The sequence below is a fragment of the Larimichthys crocea genome, chromosome III (assembly GCF_000972845.2).
Source record: "Larimichthys crocea isolate SSNF chromosome III, L_crocea_2.0, whole genome shotgun sequence".
Lineage (NCBI taxonomy): Eukaryota > Metazoa > Chordata > Actinopteri > Sciaenidae > Larimichthys > Larimichthys crocea.
Window position 1 is genome coordinate 33474288 of NC_040013.1, and position 20654 is coordinate 33494941.

General features: G+C 39.9%; 1 protein-coding gene across 1 annotated transcript; it reads right to left on the reverse strand.

Annotated features, from left to right (window-relative positions):
- Nucleotides 1-1589: 1589 nt before the first annotated feature.
- On the reverse strand, nucleotides 1590-19586 carry scarf2 (scavenger receptor class F, member 2). The gene is made up of 11 exons (XM_010736843.3): nucleotides 18887-19586; nucleotides 16693-16751; nucleotides 16494-16595; nucleotides 15676-16195; nucleotides 14911-15129; nucleotides 14563-14691; nucleotides 14124-14227; nucleotides 12615-12729; nucleotides 12187-12284; nucleotides 7347-7502; nucleotides 1590-5808 (listed from the first exon to the last, which is right to left on the reverse strand). Exons 1-11 carry the CDS (start codon nucleotides 18994-18996, stop codon nucleotides 4574-4576), a joined length of 2847 nt encoding a protein of 948 aa, XP_010735145.3. The 5' UTR covers nucleotides 18997-19586; the 3' UTR covers nucleotides 1590-4573.
- Between the last annotated feature and the right edge of the window lie 1068 nt (nucleotides 19587-20654).

Consider the following 20654-nt stretch of genomic DNA (forward strand, 5'->3'; position numbering starts at 1 on the left):
GACTAAAGACCAGGTACAAAACAGGTACAAAACTTTAAAGGACCTAAACCAGATCAAGTTTTAAAGCCAAGTTTACAGCCAGTCTAGCTTTTCTGTGAAGCTTTACACAGTAGTTACTTGAGCCAGATTTTAAAATCAGCTCGCTAACATGCTAGCAATGACAATGTCAACATACTGATGTTTAACAAAGATAATGTTTACGATGTTTACCATTGTAATTTAACGTGTTAGCATCCATGCATTTGCTAATAAGCATGAAACACAAAATACAGCTCAGGCTGACTGTGAATGCCATTATGCAGGTCTTTGATCATAAACCAAAGACATGATGATGGTGCTAGATGGAAAGTTAAGGAATCAACAAAGTTATTACAATTCACAGTGAAAGTACCACAAATGTCTAAATCAAATTTCATGGCAATTTTTCCAATAGCTGTTGAGAAACTTTACTCACAACCACAAATATCAACTTCAAGGTGGCCCAAGCAGAAAAGTCAGTAATCACTATAGTCTAGGATGTACTGTCTGGGGACCATTAATGTCTCGCACTATGAATGTGATTACTTCAGTCAGGTAATCACCATAGTCATCACGGTTCATCCCATGGGGACCAGGAATGTCTGTGCACCATTTCATGTCAATCCACCCATTAGTTGTTCGGATATTTTAAAATATCATTCCAAAGTGGTGATCACAAATGGAGCTAAATAGGCAACAAACTGTACTTCAAAATGTAGAACTGAAAATTAAATTGTTTGATCTACTTTGCTTGAGCAAACCTAGTTTTTAAAAAAATCTTTAAAAAAAAATGTCTATAAAGGTCAGATCAACATCCATTTGTTGTCAACACTATGACAAGGTTTAATCAAAATAGGTCTAATAGTCAACAGTCCTTGATGAAATCAAAAGTGGATTGACAGTCAGACTCAAGTTCTACAGTACTGAAATATCTTTTGCATGAATTACACATATATTTTAAGCAAAACACCACGTAGGATCCCAAAAAATCTGCTTTGCCTTCTGGTTCCAATTACCTATCTCATTACCTATCCATCCACCCATCCACCCATCCACCCATCCATCCATCCATCCATCCTCCTTCATTGCCTTGTGGCCCAGTTCTGCCATATCCCTCTTCTCCCCACCAAAAGAGGACACATATGCAGCGCATGATTAACTCCTTAGCACAGAGTTTCCACTGTTTTTCCCCCATGAAAGGAGCTCTTGTCCCCCCATCCTGAAGGAGCCAAATGAACAGTTCCCTGGTTCCCTCGGGCTCTTTGAAGAGCCGCTGTGACCGAATGACTGTGGAGGACTCCTGGAACCCAGTAGCCCAGAGTCACAGGAAAGGGTCAAATATCAATGAACATTCGTATGAATATGTTTGAAGAATACAATAAGAGATTTATGTGGTTTATTACCCAATACACCCCCTTTCACCTTATTGTTGTTCTAGCTGATTGTATGTTGGAATAAGAAACTGGGAGAAGTTACCAAAAGAGAGGCCATGACCCCATGAAAGCAAATGCAGTGAATTACAGCAGTATATGACGACTGTTAAATCGATTAAATGAGGACTGATTTTTAAGTTCTGGTTTGACTAGAGCTACATGTATTGCTTTTTTATTCCAAAGAAGTAAATGAGGAAACACCAATTTAATGGCCATACACAAATGGAAATCAAAGTTGCTAAAAACAATCCACAAAAGACAAAATATACCTTACAGTTGTTAACGTTTTTGCAGCTTTTCAGGCCCTTCTTTACAAAAATACACTGTAAGCCTGTAAAAACAGGCACGGGCCAGTCAGATAAAAATTGCCACTTCATAATTACACAATGTTATGGTTTTACGTATGCAATTGTTTCAACAGTGGTATCATAGTAGTATTGTACAATCCTTTCTGTATGAGTTATTTTTTTTATGGGAGGCAATAATAACAACTGGAGGGAAAAAAGACGGTTACAGATATCCTGTGCAGCTATTAATGCCATATAATTACACTCTGCGTCATGCAGTTAAGTGTTACACAAACAATAACATCAACAGAGAACAATTACAAAGCCAATGTAAACTTTACAGGAGGAGAGTACTCATACTGTAGGTTCTTTATAGCCAAAAATAAGCAACATACCAAAAAAAAGAAGCAAATACAACATGAAAGCCAGTTCATTGACACCAAGGAAAACAGAAGAACTAAAAAAGTCATATAAGCACAGCTTACAAAGATAATAAAAAGTACACAATGTATACAAGTAGAAAGTGTTGAAAATAACCAAAGAAATGTGTTGTACCATGATAAAAACAAACAAGACAATTTTTCAAATTAGCTGTAAATGTAAAATATTCTTCAGCTCAATGGCATGTTAACTTGCCGCATACATACCTGTCATCCATTGATCATAGCTCCTGTTTCGAGTGCTACTTTCAAAATAGCTAATCACCAATAACAGAAATAAAAGCACGTTCCTCTTGACAGACTGCATTAGTCCAGTTTAAGTATCCCACCTCAAAACTTTCTTTGGCTTACTCATTTTAGTTGAAATACAAGTTGGCGACAACATTTAGGCAAACATAGCTTCTTTTGCTTAAACTGATCCACAGTTGAGGCACATTTTAACACTTGAGGCATGGTACCATTTAACCCTATGGCCGAAATACATGGAGCATGGACGTGGCACAACATGGCAGTCGCAGCAGAGCGCATCCATTATAATCAGCTAGATGCAACACAGACTATGATCTATTTCTTATTGTCTATGCATGGGTATGCAGCCGTTCAACAGGTAAAAGCCACATAGAAACATGTAAAAAATGAGTACAAGATTAAAAATGAAATTATTACCTCATTGTAGTGGAGGCAATGCAGCAAAGCAACCTTATGGGTGTTTTTACATTCCACATTAAAATAAATCGATCAAATCTATGTGTATGTAAGATCCTACAGGTAATTAAGTCGTTAATATAGCCTACTCTTCCAAAACCTGCATAACAAACTGCATTATCACTTAGCAAAACTCAATATGCACACAGTGAAGCTGGCATGAAACCACAGGCTATAAAGACAAAGTCAAAACCCTGCTACGCCCTGCCTACCTAACACGCTGTATCTATGGCCCATGTATTTCAGCCGTTATAGTCATACCATAAAACAATGTAATTAAAGCATTCATCTACTAGCTTACGATAATATAATCCTCAAGGGACAAAACAACTTTGACAAGATTTTCTTTTATACAATACCCCAATGGCATAAACAAATTGATGTGAGAATAGCTCAAATGGCGACACTGACCTAGTTTCTCGGCTAAACTGAAAGAGCACATAAAGACACATAACAGTCTCTTTCTGTAGTCTGATCTGCAGAGAATGCTATTAACATCCATTACTTTAATAAAACTATTGCATCTGCTCTGCAGGGAAGATACTGTCCTGCACTATGTTTTCTTACTACAGATGTTGCTTTATTACAGAAAAACTAAGTGAGTTTATAGTGATTTATGAGCATGACATAAAGTTAGGACATAGGATAGCCTGTGATGTCATTTTTGGTTTAGTGGTTTAACTGACTGAATAAAACATATAGTATGAGCACATTCTGGTGATTTGGTGTTACAGTAGAAGTATGGAAGAGGTTTAAAACAGCCATTTTTTGCAAAAAAGACCTTGTTTTGGTTTCAGCAAACCATGTCTGACAAAAAGGGTGACAAGCAAAGAAGACAATTAAGTCCTAAATGTAGCATAACTTGTGTACTTTGGGGTGTTAAATGTAGTTGACTTAAGAGAAGCTTCCTAATAATGTGGGATATCAAGCTCAAACTTGCTTTGGTAGCAAAACAGAGAACAAAAACAAAGAGGTGCTTTCTTTGCTAAAGTTCTCCAACAAATCACATTGAAACTGTTGCTCTTAGTTGACAATGAAGTAGACCCTCATATGCAAAGAATAGCCTTGGCATAAAAAAGAGGGTTATAGCTAATTTAAGATGTCTTAATGTATAGAACTGTATTTATGCATGTTGGTCCTTAGAAATGATAAAAAGCCAAACAACCAAACAAAAAACATAGCTTGCAATCCTCAGAGGATCTAACTTTCTTGTTATTTTAGTACCTTCAGTACCTTTGGAGAGCATACATGAAAAATAGCTATTTTTCGGACACCTGCATGGCAAATTAGAGTTATGCAACCTAAAGCAATCCATATATAAATATAGTGGTGGAGGAATAGAGATGAATGAACTATGATTATGTCTGTGCACCACTGTTCTCACAGTTGTGTCCGGCGTAGCCACAGGTTGTGGTGTGAGATTTATACATAGTTGTTACGCAAAAAAGGATTCTTGAAATGAAATACAAAGGTGTATAGAGGTCATTATAATACAACTCACCAATACGACTCAACTGCGCTCTTGATTTAAAAGCTTTTCTCACTCTTGACTGGTCCTGGAGTCACAGCACTCACACAAAAAAATCTTAAAATTCCTTGATTGAAAAACTATGTGGTTCACCTTCCAACAAATCCATTTCAGTCTCTTTGAAATGCATCACAAACTTAGACCATTTGTCTTCAAAAATACTTATTTCACAACCTGTGGTGGCATAATGGCTGTCTTTTGCTGGGGTGTTTTACTTTCCGATGTATCCAAAGTACCCTCCTTGCCTTTCTTTCTGGGTGGCTTTTTTATTGGAGTCTTCTTTGGTGTAGGATCCAACGTTGGGTCCCCTGCCCTTGAGCCGTTCAAGTCCTGCTTCTCCGGGCTCTTAGCTTCAGGGTTCCCGACGTCAGTGGTGACAGGTGCCACCATCTTCTGGAGGCTGCTCGAGGTAGGCAGCAGGGGCTTGTTGGAGCCCTGCTGGCTCATTCCACTGGAGGGGGTCCTTTTGGCTTTCTGTGGAGGTGTTGGCTTCTCCCGGTTTCCCTTGGGTGTGGAGAGGCCATTGGTTTTTGTCAAACCTGTCCCCTCGTTCCTGTTGATGCTTTGGGTTTTCTCCTTGAGCTGAGCAGCCAGGAGCGTGGCAGCCTCAGAGTTCATATGAGGGTGGATGACCTTAGGGCTCTTTGGTGGCTCTTTTGGGGTCTCCTTTGGACTGTCAGCATTCTTCTTCTCAGATGAGGAGCTGTGGAAGTTGCTTATCTTCTTCAGGGCATTCTGAACCACACCATTGATGTGCTCCATGTGACTCGGACTACTGTGTTCATCTCCAGACTTCTTACCTCGCAGAGGTTTGTGTTTGCTGGGGGAGCCATTGACTTCTGCATCTTTCCCCTCCTGTTTCTTCTGTTGCTCACGGCTCTTCTCCTTCATTTTTCGCTCCTCTGTCTTGGCTGAGCCATCACTAGAACTCCTCTTTTTCTCCTTTGGCACTGCAAGGGCCTTCATTCCACCCTGCCCCTGCTGCTCAAGCTGGGGAGACGCTGTATTATTTCCGTGTATCCATGATACTTTTGGCTTTGTGGATGGGTCTGGTGGGCGTGGTTTGGGCTTGCCAGGTGAAGGTGGTGGCTTTCCATTGCGCTTAGCCTCTGGTGTGGGAGTGCCATCCCCGTCCTTGCCACTACCATCGTCCTCCTTGGACTGCTTGGACAGGCGGGCAATGCGGGCATAGAGTGCCGCAGTAGTGGACTCAGAGCCACTGGTGGAGCCTTCACTGTCAGAGGATTTGAGCAGAGGCTGCTCACTGCCTTCTGGTTTTGTGATACTGGTGTCCTTCAGGGAGGTGTACTCCCCAGCATCCTCCTCATTAAGAACATCTTCTGGTTTCTCTGTTGCTGGGCTGGGGCTGCGCTTCTCCTTGCTTTCATTCACAGATTCTGCGGATCATTGGAAGATGGTATTAGTCAAATATTAGCTATTCAATATTAACTTTATCTGTTCAACAAAATACACAGATAATGTAAACACCCATTCATATTGTCACTGAAAGTAACTAACTGACACATCCTTACTTGCTCTGGTATGGCCACTAGCTTATGGTAGGTTACTGTATGTTTGCTAATGTTAGCTAACTCTCTATCTAGTAGATATATTTGTTTGCCAACTTGATGATTCTCCACTTGTGCAACTATTATCATGTGTTTTAGCATTTCAGCATTGTGAATTTACCAGTTGTAGCCACAGTGGACACTGTAAGAAACTGCTGGATATCAATAACAATGTTTAATGTTTAAGAAGATTTTTCTCATTTGAATCTACGGATATAGGGTATGCTATTACCCAGTATGAATTCTTTTAAATCACTACTTAAAACTCATTTTTACAAACTCGCCTTTTCATGATGTCGTCTATTTTAATTCATTTTATTTTTTTTTTTATCTCTTTACTCTATTTTTATTTATTTATTATTTATTATTTCTGTGTTTATTAATTGTACTTTTATCATTTCTTTTATTTTCTTTGATTCTGTCAACTTGTTGGGTCTACTGCTCTGTAAAGCACTTGTAAAACTTTGTTTTTTTAAAGATGCTATATAAATAAAGTTATCGTTATTATTATTATTATTATTATTATTATTATTATTATTATTATTAATACTAATAATAATAATAGCATTATTATTATTAGATGTAGTATGCTACACTGATTGCAAATTTATCATTTGTGGTTTTGAGCTATATGATCTAAATAGACTAATAGACTGGACAAATAAAATTGACAGCACATTTCTGACAAGACAATAAAAAATGTTGCATTGCTGATAATAAAGTAGAAAACAGACTGAATAAGACTTGATCTGACTAGAAAAACACTAACACATGTTATTTAAAGACTACCACTCAATTTGCTGATTTGTATACACATACTTGAGACTGGAGCAGCTCCAGTGCAACAGATCCTATCGGTGCAATTCTAATTCAAACACTCTCATGATGTTTGCAGCAATTATTTTGTGCTCAAGGCTTTTAATTCAAAATTGATTGTTTTAAAGCCCTTGAACTATTCATAGGGGGAATGAGAACTAAACCACACTGCTAAGAGAGCACTAAAAAAATGAACCAACTTCCAGAATAGAAACTTATGGAATGGGTGTTTTCCACCAAACTTTAAGGAGTGAGTCACTGTTTGGATTTGTGCCATATGCTGACTTGACCATTCCATTTCCTGTTTATACGCTCCTTGTTCACAAAGCAAAACCTGAACCAAGATGGCATATGATAAATGTCTGTAATAAGATTTACAGAAGTGGGTGAGTCACTGCACGTCATACTGGAGATCTTGTCTTCTTTAGAAACCTTCATCTGTCAGCATGTCTGTGTATGTGAAAAGGCTCCTACATGCCAAAGACAAATTATGGATTTATGTGCGTCATTCCAGATAAGTAAACTGTTTATTTATTCTTCTGATGACTTACCTTCATGGGGCACACAGTAAACAGGCCCCTCGTCTCCGCTCTCAAAGGAAGAGAAAGACTCCTGGGACGACCAGGAGGAGGGGGAGGGCTGTTCTGCCACTGAGGGGGGCTCAATGAAGCTGCAGTTGAAGGTGTTTTCTGGGTCGTGGTGGGCTACTGAGAACAGAAAACAAACGCAAAAGCCAAAAGGTCAGCCAGAGGGTATTGTACCATGTTACAAGAACAACAGTCTGTTCTCATTCACTCTCACAACTGCTGCAGATTTGTAGAAAGTGTTGGTTTAAGTGAGTCTGTGAAAAAAAAAAAAAAAAAAAAAAAAAAAAAAAAAAAAAAAAATATATATATATATATATATATATTAGATATATTATATATATTAGATAATCTGTAATTACATCAGCAATTATATACCAGCAAAGTTCAGATCCTATGTTAAACTGTTGCAATGTTAATGTCAGGTCATCTATTAATCTGGTCTTTTCTAGTTTTTAGGTATTGAGCAAAAGGAGCCAGAATTTATTATTTGGTCATCTTCCACTTTATTATGTGGTCATCTTCCACTGAATCCCCTCCCTCAATGACATGTAGGTCGAGTCACGTTTGTCTCTCTCAGTCTGCCTCTGACTCTCTAAATCTTCCTTTTCCTTCCTCCGCTTCAGACACTGCAGCATTCTGCTGACCCTTCAGTCTCAGGACAGCTGTGGTTTCTGAGGGATACTTGCGGTTGATCTTTCCATCTGGCGTGAACAGCTCAGTTTTGGCCTAAACTGTATTGGGCGTTAACTCAACATGACCGACCACATCAGATGCTCTTGTTTACATGCCCAATGATACATGGGTTCATCCGTTTGTATAGACCTCAGATAAACCCTGTGTGGAAGCAATCCCCTAACTATACCAGGACCCTTATACCTAAAAAGATGAGCTACTTTTTGATCTACAGAAGATTCAAATACATATAACTTTAGCTGCTGATCTGTTTAGATGTTCCTCTCACCATGAAGGTAAACTAAACAGGTCTGGTTTATTTTCCATCATAAAATGGTCTGATGTTTATTCTCTAGCTTCCTGTATCCATCCATCTCCCTCATACCATGTTATTTTCTGTTGTGCCTTACTTCCTTTCAACAGTTTCCAACATTTTCTCAAACAACAACCAGATTTCGTCATGGTCAAATCAAAGCTGGGTCATAGAAAATGTCTTTGTGTGTGACACAGAATTCTTTCGCATACTGACATGTTTGCACAAAGCAGTGTTGAAGGACCCTGATTTGTTTTTTCCTTGAGCACGGCTGAGTTTTATCGAGTTTTCAAAATGATAGATTTAAACTGTAAGTTACTGTCTCAGATAGAAGATCTGTTTTAAAGTATTGCTGACAAGAGTCATTATTACATTAAAATTATTAATTTTCTTACATTTATCTAAAACAACTCTCTGACCTGCATGTCTGAGTTTGGGAGTCTAATGTCTTTGTGTTACTCGTAGGGTGGATAATGTCAACACAGGTGCAACATGTCTACAATAAGCAAGTACGGATGTGTGTAAAAAGGGGGAAGCAAAGACCAAGAATAACAAGTGTTTCGATATATATGTAGAGGGGACTTTCATCCAAGGGCATAGTTTGATTTAGTTAAAGGATATCCTGTTTACCACAATTATGCCCACTGTTCTCCTAATGTAGTTGGACTATTGTGGCTGCAAAAATAACTCTAACATGGCACTATTATTCTGAGTGGATTAACTGTAAACTTTGTGTGGGTATGATAGATTAATAACCATATATACAGAACCTGGTAAAGTGTTTATCCAGAAGCATGGATGGCAAACAATATGAGTGTGAGCGAGGAATGTAGAGGAATGTAGAGCAGCTAATCTATGCGAGGACTTCAGTTAAGTTAGTCAACAAGCTGACACATGGGCATTTTGTGACTATACTTGTATGCAGTGATGAACAACTGCTGTCCTTGAAAGCTGCTCCCCCCAGACTGTGGCTCTAGTGCAGCAGATTGTTCTGCAGACTGGACGCCACTGTGATCCCTCCCTACATGGAGGCCAACACACAACAGGGCATTATTGACACATCCCAGCTGCAGAGCTCCAGCACCACAGTTGCTCAGTGGGGGGATGCGTTAACAGACCTGAGGCAGAGGTAGTCTTAAGCCTAGAAAGCTGGGCTGAGACAAGAAGGTTGCTAGTTCAAATGCCTGGTCCAGCTGTGGAAATCTGGGCATAGAATGTGGATGTTATGTGCCAATAATAAGAAGAAACAATATGTTTCAGCCTGAAATAGCCTGTGTTAGGGTTACAGGATTACATGCAGAGTCTAGAACAAATAAATACACTGAGTGACGTCAAACATGGCCCACTCAGAGCCTATTAATCAATCACTGATCACTTTATCCATTAAAGACATCTGTAGAAGAAGCATGTTGTTTCTTACCAAAATGTAGCCCTTTGTTTCATCACAGTTATATCAGTTAAGAGTGACTTTAGGGTGTGAGAACGTTTTCTTGAAACAGGTCACAACTGCCTGAACGTTAAGTCGAGCATTGCTGCAAACACACTCACAATCGCAGCCAACTTTCCCAGGATAAAAAAAGATGAAAAAAGCAGGTGGTGCTTCCCTAAGCCCTCACCGATGGGGAAGCATTTGGACACAAATGATGCAAGGAATGCTGGACAGACGTGTATCTGTAGGGCGTGGAGTAAATATGCTCAGAATGGAATGCCAAACTACAAGCAAACAGCTTTAGTTACACCAAGAGGCGAGTAAGTGTCAGTAGTGTTCATGTAGTTATTTCTCTGGAGCTAACTATGCTAACAGAGGAGTAAATGTTGTCTTCCTTCCCTCCTGTTTCTTTTTGTATTTTGTCTTGCCACATCTGTTGCCACTGACCCTGGTGTGGATAAATCACAGTTCTGACACGGGCTGGGGTAAATTTGACCACTTCCTGTTTCCAGCCCCATCGGGCCCCCTCTGGAATGCGTGTGTGCAGGACTGTGTAGCCCCAGTCAGGGCTTGAGTTTCTAAATGTTGGCAGACCATGCTTCTGTGGGTAACCCAGCAGAAAGCAGAGTAGCAACCATTTTGATAGGACAAACCAGGAAGTACAAGACACACACATACTATGTTTAGGGGAGTGTTATTAAACACATCCCTATATTTTTATGTATAAATGTGAAATTGATTATTTGTTTAAAAAGGCTTTTGACTCAGATGACGTTGCTTTTAATGCCTCTGGCATGTTGCCTCACATGGTCAAACAAGCATATTAATGTCCCACGCCATGATGACAAAGGCAACTTTGTCCTGGTTGTATTTTGACTGAGGCAGATTCTAGCTTAAATAATCAGCTGGATAACTGAGGAGGCACATGCTACTCAGACATGGAAAAGAAACCAGGTCATGATGTTTTAACTCCTTCCACGGCACACTGACTTCAGTAGAGCCCCATTAAAGAAAACAAATTACAGTGTTTCTTAAAAAAAATGTTTAAGCTGAGACTGCTGGGCAACACTTTGAATATATACATATATTAGTTTTTTTCAACCAATCAATCTTTTTAATCTATGAATTTAAATAGAGAAAGATTCCCATCACAAGTTCCCACAGCCCTAACCCTACAGTCCAAGGATTAGAAGCACATTTGACAAACTGGAATGAGTAAATGTTTGGCTGTTTCAGCTAAACATTATTAAATGACAATAAATCAAAACATTCGCCCATTTAATACAAACATGCTCCTAAACGGATATGTAGTAAGAAAAATATTTATATGTCTTGAAAATATTAAAATAGTTTCATATAGAAGTTTGGGTAGTGAAGTACAGAAAAATATTGCTGCAGAGCATGACACTACACTCACCCTGCAACTGCAAATGTATCGTCACGATGAATAATAATCATTTGTATGGTGATATAACATGACTCACTGGGGAAAGATGAATATGTGCTTATACAAACACTTTTAAAGAAACTCACTTAATTAAGTGAGTATTTTTAAACCATTAAAACTGTTTATGAGCCCTGAACAAAAACAGCCACATTAAACTGTGTGTGGTGGAATTTAAAATATCAGCATATCTCCTCTGTCTACAAAAAAAAAAAAAAAAAAAAAAAAAAGTCTGGGGTCACAGACAGATCTGTCACAGACCACGAGACCTCCGCATGGAGCACCAGAGCTGCAGCGTCCACCCAAACAGTGCGGCCTTTGATAGCACGTCACTCACCACAACCCGGGCCCCCTGACAACCACTGGCCTTCTTTTAATAACACAGCCTGCTCCTCAGGCCTAAGAAAGATTTTCTTGGGGAAGAAGACGATGGAAACGAGTAAAGAAAATGAGGAGAAAAAAGCCCCAGTTTAGGGTTGTAATAATATGAACACATGGCATTTGAGGGTGCCAAGAATAATAAGGGGCTCTAAAACCAGTGCATTCCTTTCAAATGAAACCCCATACTCGCCTGGCAGCCACCATACACTTTTCAACCCTATTCATCATCTAAGAGGCAGACTAAGGTAGCGCTGAAGAAGTCACCGACTGTCACTTATTGCTGTCATTGTCCCTGCTGTGTTACAGTAAGCTGAAGACATATAAAAGCACTGACGGCTAGCGACACCACAGTTTTCTTATTCTCTGACACCTCCATATTATGTCAAAATATGAATATCACCACATTCATTACCTGTGCTAATTACACATCATGCATTAAGGAATCTAAAAGAGATGCAAAGCTTAGCAGTCTGGGTTGTACAAGCACCAGAGAGTATGACTACATAAAATACAGCAGCCTCTGGCAGCTCTGCGGTGGAATATGAGAAAGAGTTTTGGGGCTTACCGACTACTTTGGGCAGTTTCTGTCGCCTCAGTGGAATACGGGGAAGTTTAGTGCTGATTCGGCTGAATCGTCCACACAGGATCCGCTTGGCTTTTTTGCTGTTGGTAGAGTTGTCTTGGTTAGGATTGAAAAGGGATGACGCCATGGAAATCCAAATGAATCATTCAAAAGAGGCATATTAAACCTGGCCCTGTGCCTCTTTTGAGGCCTCAGGGGCTGCTCACATTGCTACTCACACTGTAATGTCAATATATAAAAGCACTTAAAATACAATTTATATGCAGTTATTCGTTTAACAACCTGGTACCTGTAAGAGAGACAGTAAAAAGAAAATATTTTCCTCTATTTTCATAACCGGAGGTGAGCCTCCTACTAAGAACTTGAGCCATCGTGGAGCTAAGAGGTGAAGACACCCATCTGTCACTCACTTGTGGTCGTCTTTGTGTCGACAGAGGCAGCAGCAGCACAGCAGCGAGAGCAGGACAATCAGTAAAAAGGAGACGAGGGTTCCAGCCGCAATCACACCCATCCGCTGGTTGGGCTCTGAAAGACAAGACGGAGAGAATTCTGGGTGTGCCACATTGCCACATTTGGAGCAAACCTCTGAAAGCCAGATTCAACAAATCTCTCTCTCTGTCATCACTAACACTAGACACTATGGCATATTCAAATTATTATGATTTACTGTAGAAGTACACTAAAATGACTTGAGGACAGGTTCCAGCTAAATTTGTATAATCTTTTTTATTAGTGTGCTGTGTAGCTTATATTGCGTTAACAACTGAATTTCAATCGTTGCTTGACATGATGTGTCTCTGAGGATATGAGATTTCAACAGGCTGCAATTCAATCCAAATCATTCACTATTAATCTTATCTCCCTCAAGACATGGGACCACTTACCCTCTCATAGCTGATTTCCTGCAAACGATTTCCTTGCTTCACCCCCCCACGCCCTACCCTTTACTACACACCCCTCACCATAACTCATTGATGATTTATTAGCACCCCTCCCTTTTCAAGTGGGACACACCCCGGAGATAATAAGTGCTATATTGCACAAGTGTGGACGGCATTTGTCGCTTGAAAGGATAGATGACACCAGGAGCGAAGCAAACCATCAGCTAAGGGGTGAGTAGAAATGGTCCCCTGGTCTTTACATTGTCACATAAGGCTGAGATGGATTGTTGGGCAGTCTGGGCGTGACATGTTGCCACTGCTCGGCACTCACAGCTGGATAAAGAATAAGAAACAGTTTGTGTGTGTGTGGGGGGGGGTGACAAGGCCTCATAATATCACTGCCACCGCCCATCACGTACATTATACAACAATATTCTCCCTGCCTGCCTACAATGATCTCCTCTTTCCAAACAGTCCGCTTTTTCCTCTACTCGCCCTCCCTCTGTCTCCCTCCCAACATCTCTTCTCTTATTTCTCTTAGATTTTCTCCATCCCCCTCTTTATTTCTTCCTTCCTCCCTCTCTTCCTCTCTCTCCCTCCCTCTCTCTCTCTCTCTCTTCCTCTCTCTCTCTCTGACTGGACAGGAACAGAGCCAACAAACACAGCCATAAAAAGGACACAGGTCTGGGTCTGGAAACACTATCAAGGCCTCGCTACGTTAACTCTCCCACTACACACGCTGACCTGAATAGACGTGTTTGTTGGTACTCTGTGTGTACAGCCAACTATTAGACATTTAATACACAGGCACAGCACTAGTGGCATCTGGTTCTTTGGACAAACAGTTCAGAGGGTTATAATTCTTTCTGTATGTGTCGTCAGAGTAAGAATTCTTTTGTCTCTGAAAAGGTACATTATTTAGAAAAACACGAGTTTCTGATTACTACTGTTCACAGAAACCCCCTAAAAACACCATAACCAACAAAACATGTGGTTGTTTTTTTTTGTTTTTTTTTTAAAAGAAGGAGATTTTCTTACGGAGATAGCAAGCACCAGACACAGGATCGCAGTTCTTGTCATGGCAAGAGCAGGTTTGGTTGCAGTTCACTCCATACTGGCCAGGCTGACAGGTCATATTGCAGCTTGAATACAGAGAAGAGGCAAAAACAACATCTGTTTAATGTCCATTCCAAGTGACAGATGCATAAAATAGGACACAGAAAGAGAGAAAGGGGATAAAAGGGATCAGTTTTTTTCTTCCAGGCAATTTTTTCCTTTGTAGGAATTCTTTCCTATTCCAAGAGCGTCCTTTATCAGTATCTGTGAAAATATGCCTCAAAACACAAGCTCGCTCATCATTCAATTCCCAAGATATATAAGTATGTGACAAAAGTAATATGAAAGCCTGTGTAGTGTAAAGCAGCCGAGGGCATAAACATGAGTTTTTTAGAGTATCTTAGAGTGTCTTAAGACTTACTAGATGCCATAAAACCCCGGGTCACACAGGCACTCTCCGGTAACAACATGACAGATGCCGTTAAAACAGTGACTGCAGTTGTTCTCACAGTTCTCGCCATATGTGCCATTGGGGCAGCGCACCTCGCACCTATCACGCACAAAAGGAATGCCATGATTACAGTCATTTTCAAACTGAGCAGTATGAGTCATAAACATTATCACAGTGCGGAAAATGGTATTGCAGCGACTACTAGTTAAAAGCACTGCCATTATGTTTTTAACTTTGAAGATGGCTCTGTTTTAACAACAAAATATGAAAATGTTTGCATGTCTTTCTTGTAAAGTTGGACTGTGTGTGTTTTCTTACCTGTCCCCAATCCAGCCAGGGTTACAGTGAGAGCATTTGCCATGAATGGGGTCGCAGTGGTGACCGTCTTTGCAGGTGGGACACACTTCTTGACAGTTTTCGCCAAAAAAACCTTTGGAGCAGAGCTGGTCACACCGTGTACCATTCCAGCCTCTGTCACAGGTGATGCAGCGTCCCTCTGTCACCTTACAGGGCTGCTGGCCCTTGCAGTGCCCACACCTGAGGTCAGCCAAGAAAAAAATGTAAAGAAGAGTTCTCTCTTTTATCTTGCTTATGCAAAAAAATCAATCTCATCTAAATGTAGTGAAACCATTGAATCCTCTGCAACATAATGGAATGAATCTATATTTGTATGCTTTAAATGGTTTCTCTAATGCTTTTTTAAAGCGGGAGATAGACAACATTGAAGTCTAACTCTAACTGTGTTTTTGGTTAAGAGAAATTGTATCGTGAGAGAACGACACAGTCCGTGGAAGGTAAAGCACTTAACCTGAATTGCTTTTACATGTTGGCTGATGATTATGGGATAATGTGAATACCAACTCCCAAATCTCACTTTATTATTGCTTTATTAAGTAACATGTTGAGATATTTTAAGGGTTATCAGCTGCAGCATATATCAAATCTTATTTCCTATTAAAACCACAAAACCGCACCATAATACAGCTCAGACAAGGGAACTGAGCATTAGACATCTGTAAAACTGCATGCTTACTGTGTTTTTGAAATGGTACATTTGCTCTCTGCCAAGTCTTTTAGCCCCACCTGTTCCTGCAGTTTTGACCGTAGAACCCAGCAGGACATGGTTCCCTGCAGAACTTCCCACGGTACCCTGGTGTGCAGGTACACGAGCCGTCCGCCTGGTTGCACTTGCCGTGGGAACACTGGCAATATCGTTCACACCGTGGGCCCCACAGTCTCTCACGGCACTGGCAGCGTCCCGTGAACTGGTCACATGGTGAATTGTTACAGTTACACTGGATGGCACAGTTCCTCCCAGTCCAACCGGGAGTGCAGAGGCATCTCCCTGTCATTGCATCGCAGACAGAGTTGATGCTGCAGTAGCAGTTGTTGTTGCACTGTGGACCCCAGACGCCAGGATGACATGTGCATTTGCCCGTCTCTTGATTACAATTGCCTTTTTGGCATAAGCAAGCATTCTCGCAGTTAGGTCCCCAACGATTGTGGTTGCAGGTACACTCGCCGGTAAAGTCATCACACTTGCCGTTAGGGTAACAATTACACGTCCCTTTGCAGTCAGGACCCCAGAATTGGCCAGGGCACTCTGTTAAAAGAAAGTGCAGTAATCAAGGAATGGGGAATATTATTTTGACCTGTTAAATATCCCAAATTAAACTTGATTACAGTCATGCTTGTAGTTCTGTGAGGCACAATGGTGCTTTAAGCTAAACAAAGCGCGGTAACTTAACAACGGGAATGCTAACATGCTGATATTTTTAATATTTGTGATGAGAGCTAAAAAAAATTATCTTTTACAAGTGAATAGTTTCTATTCATTTGTCATTTAAACATTGCATTTAAGAGGCAAAACAAAATAAATAAAATGAAAAAAATTGCCTTACTTGTGTCACAGTTAGCACCAAAGTATCCATGGCGACAGCGACATTCATTCGGCCTGACACACACCTCTTTTTCCTTGCAGGTGAAGTTGCCTTCACAGAGAGCTTGGGTGAACAAGAATGGGCAACATTATTAAACTGACTTGCACAATAAGCTGTATGACACGTCCTGATAAATGTTAGCACTCTGTGTGGTACATACGTGTCAGGCATTCATCCCCTAGCTGCCCCCATCCACTGCAGCACACAAATCCTGTTGATCTGGAACAGAAGTTATGAGATTCAGACTGAGAGGGGAATGATGAAGAACCTGACTAAAATACAGTGAAACAAACACATATCAAAGCGGCAGCATCCGCGCCCAACTCATTCCTCTTTGATCTCATGGTTCCTTATTGATGTGGCTGGTGCCAAAGTCTGCAAATGTATGCAGGGCATTGTACATGGCGCATATGCTTAACACATGATTGTATATTTATCTGAATATGAGTCATCCCATCTGTAAACAGTACATACACTCAAAAGCTCTTAACCTCTGAATCTGCAGAGTTTATCAGATTATTTAGGTCTCCAAAGCCTGAAGGCGTACTGAAGGAGGTATGAGAATATTTAGAAACAATATTTTGCAGGAAAGTTTGAGGTCCTGTCAGGAAAGAACGGATGTGTCTCCTCTTCCTCCCACGCCTATGACCTCTGTGGGGCCCCTGCAACACGTCAGCTTCCCCTCAAGTGTTTGAAGATGGCAGTTTGCTTTCAGTCAATGAGCAGGGAGAAACACTGTTTCTTATCTGCCAGAATAGGCGCGTGGTAGAGATCAGAGGTCTAACCTCTCTATGCTCTTTCACTTGTTTCGGAAGGGTAGTTTAAATTTTTAGATTTAAATAAGCCATTTGTCTTTTTATTTACACAGTGTGACACTGGGTTGAACTTTTTTGCAACTGTGCTGGTGTTTTTTTTGGTGAGATGAGAGTCACTTGATATGCAATGAGTTTACCCTTGTCGATCTTTAACACACAATCTATGTCAACGCTCGGGAAAAAAATAAATAAGATTGCATTCACTGTTGTGTAGAATTCATTTGGTGTTTAAAGCACAGCTGCACTTCTGTTTGCCTTTCATTATTATAGAAAGAATGTACCCTCTACCTATGCCAATGACTTCAATAGCGGCTCATTCACAGATTCAAAAACCCATTTTTCTGCATCAGTGATAAAAGCATCACATTCAAGTCAGAGGAAATAAAAACATAATGGGCATGATGAGAAAAACAAGTGAATGTTGAATGCAGGAAAGAGGGCACAATGTAGAGCAGTGGAGGCCAGCAATATATAACACTCTGAAAACTACACAAAGCATGAAAATATCTTATATTTTTTTCTGGAAAATGACGATTTGTTGACCATTAAAGAAAAATCGACTTCAACTTTTCAGTTCTTGATTACTTTACATTTCATTCTGGCTGCAAGAACTTCCATTTTTTACATGTTTAGTTTTCAAGTCTGTAAAGGAGGTCATGTTGTGTTAAAAGAAACAAGAGATACTCCAGCGTATGATTTCTTATCACACATCTGTTACAGTGGAGAGTGAGCACTGGACTACATTTGCTGTTCTTGTCTACCACAACTGCACAATTCATAGACATCAGTCCAACAAGTTTGGATGCAGCAGTCAGCAATTGTGGACTTGTGGATGTTTTTTCTTACACTACTAACCAGACATCCACAAGCTGAGCTATAATCCTAGAGGCCATAAACAAATTATTTTTGGACAACTTTGAAAGGGATCTGTGGATTCATAGAATCTGATTCCATTACTTCTCAAACTTTTTTTTTAAAATAAACTTGTGCATTATTAACCACAGTGTGTTATCGGTGCCACGAATGCTGTGTTGATAAACGAGCAATTAGAGCGCCCTCTGTAGAGCAACAAAACACCCCTGTTCCAGATGTACACATCTGTATAGCTGCTTTCTTCAGTGAACTCCGCCTCCTGCTATACAACGGACTGGGAACACGTTATATGTAGAAAAGAATGAGGTCAACGTGAAATGAGAGATATATGTGTTGATGTAAAAGTGAAAGAAACGTTTTGAGAATTGTCAGTGGTTGACTTTAAATTAATTTCCACTTTTCACTTGAATGAGGCCAAACACTGCAAAATATATTCTTTATCAAGTTATTAATGTCTTGTGATCCGTTTTAAAACCCAATTACTCTCCAAGGAAATTAAAGATACTTAAAGAATGATGAGATGCCACTTGTTTTCAATGCAATTGGACTATTTTTTAAAAATCCTGAAGCGAGGAAGAAAAGAACAAGAAGAAGAAAAAGATGTCACGAGGAAACTTAAAACTTATTAGTGCACTGAATCCTATTTTCTTCTGCACTGATGCTTACCCAGTCGCTTTGCACACATTCTTGCCTTTAGGGTTGAGTTCTTGGCTGAAACTGGAGCAAAAGAAAAGACAAACCACCGCAACAACAGCAAAAGAGTTCTTCACTTCCATCGTACAAGCAGCAGCATTCTTCTAGACGCCGTCTTTACTCCGCATTTCCCTTCTCCAAAACCTTAATGACTTTTCACTAGATTTTAAACCCTCCTATTTAATGTATGCACGTAATCCAGATGTATCTGCATTATAAATATCAAATCCTTGTCCGAGAAGATGCTTTAAAAACCTCTTGCCACCACCTACGCCATCGAGAAACTCAGCAGAGAAAAAAGTGAGCAGCCACAGACAGCAATCCCAACCGAACTGAAAAAAAGTCATAAAACCAAAACTTGCAAATCACAGTATTCTTGATAAACGCTGTTCTCTCGCAGTGCGCAGTTTATTCCATCAAAGTTTCTACAAGAAGCCATCGTGCAAAGCTGATGAGTCCAGACTCATAATGAAAAAAAAGAAAAAAAAAACTTGTTTCCCAACAATAATGTCTCATTAATGTCCTCAACGCATCTGGAAACGTGTAGCCTGATGGTAATCTTGACAAAATATTACGGCAAATTAGCTGCCTTTCGCTTTTTCCTCTCGGAGGAGAAGCGCTTAATCCGTAACTTTTGTCCTCTCTTGCGCTCTCAGGAGTGGCAGGAGGGGAAATTCCTGATTTGTTACTCTATCTTTGGCTGCACCACCAAATTTACATAGCATAGGTCTGTGTGCAACAGGGTCTGTTTTAATGGCCCTGTTCAGAAAGAGGTCTTGTGGGCAAATTTTTTGGGAAAAAATAAATAATACATAAACTAAAATAAGGAAAGGAAAAAAAAGGGGGAAAAAGTAAGGAAAAGACGTTGCTGTTTTGCATTATGAAAATTATGGTCATCATTATTAATATAGTTGCATATTTCAAGATCAACCTGCCATAGTCATACATATTTGTAAGATACAGATTTATGATTTGTATATAACTTAAAAGCACTAGTTTAAGGTAGTTTTTAATTGATGGAGAGTGTGTGTGCCTTTGTATGTAGGGGTGGAGGGGGCAGTAGTGTAATAACTACATGTTAGACAATGGCTCCCCCATCTGTTAACACTAAGTAATTTTGGCATATGGCACCTCCTGTACTGAATAAATAAATGTGCCAGGTCTCTTAAAGACTGTAAGCCAAGACAAATATCATGTTTTTCATTTACTTAGATGCATTATAACATCCAGGTCAATAGCTTTTTCTACTAATGGTTGCACAATGCATGTGCTTGGGGTCTCCCAGGAGCACACATTTCATTCCAGTAGTGTGCTTTGGATGGATTCATGCTGGAAAAAAAATCATTCAATACTCCTCTTCAAAATGTTATTACATGTTTGTAATTTTAATTCCTCCATAATCTGTGATCCATATTTCAACAAAGCCCACTGTCAGGAAACTGCTTTGACCCCAAAAAAATAGTGTAATTCATGGGCATTATTATGCATGATGAAATTTGCACGATATTTTGCTTATGTGGCAAATTATGTGGCTGACTGAATATCATATCAGCCACTTCCAAAGCGGTGTGAGAACAATTTATCATTGTCGTTATGGATTAATCTGCTACTTCTCTCTATGAATCGACTGATTATCAAATAGGTAATTTGTTAATTCATTTTCTGTCAATCTCTTTCTGTCCATCGACTTACATATGTTTTGTCTGCAGAAATCAGTCTTAGAACTAGCAGTTTAGTTGTA